Genomic DNA, 7,976 nt, shown 5'->3' on the forward strand with positions numbered 1-7,976 from the left:
GCGGGAGGCAGCGACCCGCCGCCGCAGGCACCGCCGCCGCCCGCCCTCCAGCGCGACGGGGAGCCGCTGCCACCGCCCCGCATGGAGCTGTCCGCGATCGGGGAGCAGGTGTTCGCAGTGGAGAGCATCAGGAAGAAGCGCGTCAGGAAGGTGAGGCGTCCCTGCCCCTCTGCCTCTTCTGCACGCCACCGGCGGGGAGGCAGACCCCTGTCACCCCCCCACCTGCCCTCCTGTGTTACCCCCGGTGTCTGGATGTCCTGCCAGCCCACCCCACCGCTCCCAGCACCGGGCAGGGCGGGGATCCTGTTATATACCTCTCCCAGCACACACATACGCATACACGCATACATGCATATATCTACACACATACGTGCATATATGCATGCATATACATACACACCCCCCAGGTCCTGGGCTGCAGGCAGGCAGGGGGGCGTGGTGGGTACTAGCACAGCGCTGCAGGCAGGGGGCGCGAGGGGGGGGGATCTGGTCCAGCTGCAGGGCACGGTTGTCGGCCACTTCTCCTTCTGCCAGGTTTAAGCAAGGGGGGCCTATAGTGAGGGTCACCCCATTGATGCTTTCCCCCACCCCCTCCTCTGCCTCCCAGTATTCAGGGAGAGCACTCCCATCTTTGAGTGCTGCCCTTTGCAGGGGGAAGGCGGGACCTTAATAATCTCCTTATCAAGCCCTGAGCAGGGCAAAGAGAGGCCCAGGAGAGGGGGAGACTCCCACATCCGCCTCCCAAAAGGAGATCATGTTGATCCCTCAGCACCTTCCCTTAAAGAAGTCCCTTCGTGTTGGAGACCAGGCAGCCTCCCCTCTCTGGTCCTTCCCTTCTTTCCTGTGGAAAGAAATCCCCTTATGTTGTTTCTCTTCAGTTCACTCAGGGTCTTAAATTGGTATGGAGGGGCTTTTGCCTTTGGTGTGGAAATGGGTGGGTGTGGAGGTGAGAGGCTCTGCTGGAACAGGAGTGTGGCTCACTTCTCTTGCTGTAAGCCAGTCATTTTTGCACAGCTTCCCAGTCATTGGGGTTTGAGTGTGCTGGTAGGTGCACATGTACACTGGTGTGGTTGGTGGGGTGATGGAGGAAAGCATGGGTCAACTCTTACTAATTTTGCATTGAGGTCCTGATGCAGGAGGGTTTATTGTGTAGGAAAGCATTGCCTTATGCTTAAAGGAAGTGAGAAATGGAAGAGCTGGCTTCCCATGTCTGGCACAGGGCAAGTTCAGTAGCCCTCCCCTCCCCTCCTCCTGCCCCCACATGCACCCTCCTAGCATCTTTCACTGTTAATGGCCACTAATTTCGGGGACTGTTTTTGGGTGCTCTATCTGAGGGTACTAAGACTTTTCTAGGGGAGCTGAGAAGCAACAGTGTTTGAATGGGAGGTCTTGGCATGCAGCACCCCTGAACATCTGAATTAGCATCCAAAATCAGATGCTTCTGCAAATTTGGGTTTTGATGTTAGTGACTCAGTTTCTCCAGCTGCAAAGGCCAGGATATTGGCTACCTTCATGGCTTGCTGCAAGGATTAATCCTTAAACATGAAGGGTCTAGAGATCTTCTAATGGGAAGCACCTTATAAGGCTGTGTTTTCAAATATTTGAAAACTGAGCTCCCATTCAGGAAAATAAAACCAATTGTGTGATGCCCACACATGCTTTAGCCATGCTGGAAGTTAAAGCTCTGTGTGCCTCTTAAATAATACATCTTCCATGTCTTGGCCATTTTGGCACCTATGTGTGAATGTATACTATGAGATCATGTATACTTGTTTTAACATTTCCCAAAGCATGGCACAGTGATCACGTGTTATACAAGAACACATTAGAGAACTTCAGCTGGCTTCCAGACACCCCCATTTCTTCCTATTTTTCTCAGCCCTACGTAGTGACCAAGTCATTTGATAACTTTAGATTTATTTTTGAATTTCTATTTGTTTAGGTTAAAAGGCTGAGGGGCTGTGAGCAGAGCTGAGTGTGAGTGGAGCATATAGCAGCTGGGAAGGAGCATGCTTAAGAGATGCAAGATTTTAGAAGCCCAAAAGTATTTCTAATGGCAGCAGGGAACTACCCCCCTGCACTCCTGACATGTGCCTTCCTCTTTGGTTTATGCTTGATGATTTGTGGTTGTAGGGCTGCTCATAGGTGCTAGAGCAGTCAGTACTTGGAGAGGGGTTGGGGCTCTGCCTGTCAATATGGTAGTTACTTAGTAGAAAGCACCTGCAGAGCTGTGCTCCATGGTTGATAGCAGAGTTATTAGAGAGGGCTTGACTGTAGAAACCCCTGAATTATTCATTTTAACCAGGAAGAGACTTCATTTGAAATGTAATGATGGGGAATAAGCTTTTTCAAGTGTATTGTCTGTAGGGAAAGCCAAAAGGGTTTCTGTTAATATCTCTTACTGCAGCACCCATATGGTTGCAAAGCTCACCTTTTTTTTTTTTTCTTTTCCTTTTTCTAGGGTAAAGTAGAATACCTTGTGAAGTGGAAAGGATGGCCCCCAAAGTAAGTTTTAATCTCTTGTTCTTTTTTTTTTTCCTTACTTGTCATCAGTGGCTTTAACAATATTTTGTAACACATTCTCTTTTGCCTCACCCCAAAAATTAAAATTAAAAAAGACTCGAGTCCCAAGCCTACCCTCCATACATGTCATCCAGACTGACTGCAAGACTGAGGTTGAAATATGGGCCCATATCCCTTAGTGGTCTAGTTGTATTTTACATGTATCCTTTCCCCTCTTAAACATTCAGCTCAGTAGTTTTTTAGATTGTCTCCATCTGTTTCAGAGAAGAGAGCTTCAGGGGAAAGTACAGGGGCTGAATGTGTATGTGTGTGATGTTTTTGTTTTGTTTTTAAACAGCTGTTGCATTCAGGACCTGGAACTTTTTCCTTCTGGGGAAATTCTAAGAAGACCCCAGTATATTTTTAGAAGTGATTTTTTTTTTTTTTTTTTCTAGAAGTGCTATATTTCAGATGAGACAAACAGGGAACCTTGCCTTTTATGCTTAAGGATTCCCTGTCACTTCACAAGAGAGGAGCTACCCATTCATATTTACTGGTCATTATCAAGTTGAGAGAATCAGTGTTGCCTGTTCAAGGTTTCTGCTCTGTTTTTCCCATGGGTCTGAGAATTTTCCTTTTGTCCCATAAATGGTTTGTTTTGTTTTTTTTAATGCTCCTGTGTGCTTTTTTGTATCTGCTCTATTCTTCCCCAGAAGTGGCTGCATTTCACTATGGTGGGACTGTCCCCTATGTCCACAGTCTGTAAAGTGCTTTGAGATGTAAAAGATTGTGGTACAAGTAATGTGTCAGCTGTGTGTCTAATAGGATCATCTACATGTAAGCATGCTGCATGGGCACATATAGATAGACGTAAAGACTGAGGTTTGTTATCACTGCACCAACCTTGCAGAATGACAAGGTTAGGGCTCCCTGTTCCAAAAGAAGTTTAAACATGGCCCTGGGTGCCTTACCATGGTGCATGCATAAATGTGTGCACATATATGGTCTCTGCCTGGAGTTGGAAGGGGAGATTTTTTCTCACCACAAAATTCTGCAATCTGCTTCACCCTAGGGAAGGGAATACCAATCATTCCTCTGGGCCTGCTGGTTTCAGACTTAGTTTCATCTTTGTGTATTCAGGCTTTCAGGGTTATAGATTGGCAGTTACTCTGCACCATTGAAAGCACAACCCTCTGTTTGGGTCAGAACACTTGTCTTTAGCCAATAGTGCTTTTTGGTGCAGTAGTACCTTTCTGCTGTGTTGCTGTGTCCTTTTGACAGCTATTTTATTTTTTTTACGTGGTCAGTAGTCAGCAAGACTGAAGCTTGATGTAAAATATTTCTTCTTAAAGACAGTGTTGTCTCCTGTTTTGTTTCTTTTACTCCCTATACCCCTTGAAATTCCCAGTGAACCAAAATGCTAGCATTGGGAATTTGAATCCACAGCTTCATGGGTTTGAGAGGCAAGAGGGATCACTTACTTTGCTACCATAATGCTTCCAAATAAAACATTGATTAACCTCATTTCTTTTTGAAACCTATTGCTTTCCTATCTAGCAGTGCTTCATTCCTAATTGCTTTTGATGTATACATTCTGTTCCTTCCTATTATTGCTCTGTGCCCTTGAATGCCATATACAGACGTCTAGAGAGGAGTGCAGTGTACATAGGTTTACTTTTTCACCTTTCAGCATATCATTCCTTCACCTTGGTTTTCTCTTTACCTCTTTGTGCAGGCTCTAGCTGATTTCGGTCTCAGTTATTCCTATCATGATTTGATGGAAGGTGGCAGGGGATCTGTGCAAGTACTGCTTCCCCTCCCCCCCCTTCTCTCCCATCCTGTATTTTTACCTGCCCCTCTAAAATTATCCTGTGTTGCACCGGTCAGATCAGTCTTTTGCAGTGCTGGAATTGGGGAACTGAAGAGTTACAGATCTGAGTCAGCTACAAGCTTGTTTACAACTTGGGTTGGAAGTAGGAGGGGAGGTAGAGGGGGAAGGAAGATCATATGATCTGTGTTTGCCTGAGCGCCTGCGCTCTGGGGTTCTGCTGCAGCCTGGACTCTGTGTGTGTGCGTGCGCGTATCTGTGTGTGTGTGTGGCAAATTGAGCCATGTTTTTTTTTTTTTTTTTTTTATATGCAGTGTTTTCCTCTGCAGCTTAAGCGTCCTGCTTCACTGCAGTGGCAAAAGGAAACACCCACCAGTGTTTTGTAATAAATCCCCCTGCTCCCAGAAAAGGAATCCTCTAACTCTTTCCCCTCCCCCCATTCTGGGAATAAATGCCAAAATCTCTGCATCTGGGAGAGAGGGAGAGAAGAAAACCTTCCTCAGGTCAAATAGCATCTTGACTTTGGCAGCTCACAGGCACTTAGGGGACTGGAGGCTTGGTCGAAAAGATACGAGAGATATAATTAGGGTGAGGGGAAAGGGAATAGAGGGGTAAACATTGTTAACCCTGTGCAGAGTCCACAGTCTCTGGGAGGCACAGCTTGCCTTACAGGGTTTGGGTTCAGTAGTTTTCCATCTCTCTGATAAATCTGTGCCCAGGTTTCTGGAACTGTTCTCAGAAATCTATAGTTGAGTCCCTCTTTTCTACCTGAGTGAGTACTCTGAAACCTCCCCCACCCTCCGTGCAGGCGCACAGCTTGTAGCTCTTCCTCCAGGAAACACAAGCCATTCTCCAGCACTTTCCACCCTGCCCTAGAGATGCTTGTACCAACACAATCACCTAAATCAAAGCAGTCCACCTGGTGGCCTGTGGGCCACATCCAGTCTGCAAGGAGTTAATGTGCACAGGTTCCTGCTCAGCCACCACTGCCCCCCATTGCTCCTGTTGCTGTGGTGGCGGCAGCCAGAGCTTCTGGGGCAGGACAGCTTGGCGGGAGGCCCAGAGAGCTCCCTGCTCCCACGACCAGCACTGTCTGGGGGTCTTGGGCAGGGGGCTGGGGTGCTTACACAGCAGCAATGGGAAGGAGGGAGGGGGATTGCTGACATGGTGGTGGCAGAAGGGGGTGCTCATGCTGCTTGCCTCCCAGGAAGGCTGCATGCAGCAGCGGTCCTGGAGAGCCGATACAGTCCCTGCAGCACGCATGGTGTGCATCCCAGAACCCCCAACCTCCCGCAGGCCCCCCACACTCTCTGAAGTTAGACAGCCCTGCCCTAAATGCACCCTGTGGTCCTGCTTCTCTCTTCCCCAGCAGAGAGAGAGTGTGGGCCCCCTTGTGTGGACTGCAGACATTTTGCGTTCAGGGCGTGGATCTTTCTAGAACATTTTGTCCTAATAAAGCTGTCCTCCTCCCTGCTCGGATCGGCATTCCAGATGCACGCCATCTCTCTTCCCCAGTTGCGCTTGTCCTCTGAGTAATGAGCCTTCCAGAATTGCCCTTTCTCTTGCATTTAGTGTTTCTGTGCTGCAGCATTTTCTAGCAAGCAGCTTTCATAGACTCTCTGTCCCATGGTTGTAGTTTCTCTTCTTTGATCTCTCTCTCTCCCTCTCTCTCTCTCTCCCTCCCTCACTCTCATACTCACACCTCCCTCCCTCCCTTGCCTACAGCCTTCTCACACTGTGAGGCTGGCTTCTTGATACTGAGCACAGAAGTGCTGCTTCTAGGCCTGTGCCGTAGTATCTGGCTTATGTTAGATAGCTGCCCTGCCCCTTACAGCTACATGCATACCCTTTCCCCAATTTACAGTTGATTGTAAAAGCTGGTAGAGGAAACACTTCTGGTAGCAGGAGGATAAATGAAGAGGGATAAAAAATGGCTGAAAGGTCTGAAGGGTCATTTGCTTTAGGCCTCAGATTGAGGTGTCTTAGAACAAGAGCTGGAAAAAGCAACCTAAGTACTGTTTTTTCTTGCATATCACGTGCCCTGGAATAAGGTACACACCTTGTTTTTTAGAGACAGAATGAAGAGGAAAAAGGTTTTTTTTTTTTTTTTTCCTTGTAGCAAGTAACTGAGTAGCAGTAGCAAGGGAGCCAGGTCTGCTCACTCTTCTGCTGCATGTGGGTCACATGCACGTTTTACTTTAGCCCTTGCCCAGAAAATGACAGAAACTGTTTCTACTGTATTTCTTGCACATAGTGTGCACTTCAGTTTCCAGGCACTGGTCTGGAAAAAGAAAAAGGTGCTGGTTTTGTTTGAGAATATGTGGTACTTCAATGCAGCCCCTCGGCTTCAGTGATCAAAGGAAATTAATAATACCAGTGAAGGCACTTGCAATGAAGAGTGCATCAGCTTCCTGTTTCCTTGCAAGCAAGGCCTGTTGGCACAGAGTTTAGTGTTTCACCGTGCTCTGGAACCTGGGTTTGTGTCCTGCATTGGCAGGAGTACTGCAAAGCAGGCTTGCTAAACCTTTGGTGGTGAAGGCAGCTTGTGATACTCTGTGCTGAGTGCTTTAGCTGACTTGCTAACGGTTAAAAGAGGGGCCCTGTGGAGGAAGCCCTCCCTTATCTGCTGTGACAAGCTGACAGCCCAGGGTTTTGATCAACTTAAGGAATGTCTGGCAGGGGTACAAGAGAAAACAGATGATGGGGAGTCTTCAGGCAGTAACTGTGGTACAGCAGGCCCCATTCATGTGCTGAAGAGTGACCGTGAGAGGTAGGTTCCAGGGAGCCTGGCCAGTACTGGTAGTGGCCCCAGGAGAGAAAGTATTTTATTGAAGTTGGGTGCATGTATTTGTTTTTGTGTTTTCTATATTCCTTCCTCGTGTTTCTCCAGATACAGCACATGGGAGCCAGAGGAACACATCTTGGACCCTCGCCTTGTGGTGGCTTATGAAGAGAAGTAAGAGGCTATGCAATGTTCCTTCCCTTTTCTAGAGACAAACCTAGTAAACTTAGACCCAGAACTTTTTGTGGCTGACAGAACAGATGTAACACGGGCAGCATGGCTCCTAACATATCTACTGTCCTGCAAGTGTGCCTCCAACCTCACCATGACCATGGTCCACCTCAGTCTCAGCCCTTGGATAATGCCACAGGGGACCTTGCTGAGACAGGTCTCTGATATCAATACCTGGTCCCCCCACAGCTTTTGGCACCAAGCCCTAAGCCAGCACTAGGTTGGTTTAAACCAGGGGTGGGCAGTTATTTTCGGCAGAGGGCCACTTACTGAGTTTTGGCAAGCCATTGAGGGCCGCATGACAGGCAGCAAGGGGCAGATAAATAATAATTTTGTAAATTATTTAGGGGCCCCGCAGGCCAGATAGAATGGCCTGGCGGGCCACTTCCAGCCCCTGGGCTGCATTTTGCCTACCCCTGGTTTAAACAGATCACAGAGAGGTGACGAACTTCACACCCCAAAGTCAAACAGCTAAGCTGTAAAGTTTCCCACATAATAAGATTTTCACTCCTGCAAGGCAGGGACTTTTGTTCTCATTTATGGTGCAGGCCAGTGACGTTTGGTGGTGCTTGGTGTTTGGTTTGTTGTCTTCTCATATGTTTTTTTTTTTTTTTTTTTTTTTCCCTTTTTCCC

General features: G+C 47.7%; 1 protein-coding gene across 2 annotated transcripts in view; it reads left to right on the plus strand.

The window, feature by feature from the left end:
• The first annotated feature begins 6 nt into the window (after positions 1-6).
• The window catches only part of CBX7 (chromobox 7), a 23,318-nt gene continuing 15,348 nt past the window's right edge, over positions 7-7,976 (plus strand). For both annotated transcript variants that reach the window (XM_019515173.1, XM_019515174.1), the window contains exons 1-3: positions 7-150; positions 2,462-2,505; positions 7,221-7,286. In XM_019515173.1, coding sequence (XP_019370718.1) covers positions 82-150; positions 2,462-2,505; positions 7,221-7,286 — 179 coding nt within the window. In that variant the 5' untranslated portion in view covers positions 7-81. The remainder of the gene's footprint in view (positions 151-2,461; positions 2,506-7,220; positions 7,287-7,976) is intronic.

Source organism: Gavialis gangeticus, unplaced genomic scaffold, assembly GCF_001723915.1.
Source record: "Gavialis gangeticus isolate Ggan-Ray unplaced genomic scaffold, GavGan_comp1, whole genome shotgun sequence".
Taxonomy (NCBI): domain Eukaryota; kingdom Metazoa; phylum Chordata; order Crocodylia; family Gavialidae; genus Gavialis; species Gavialis gangeticus.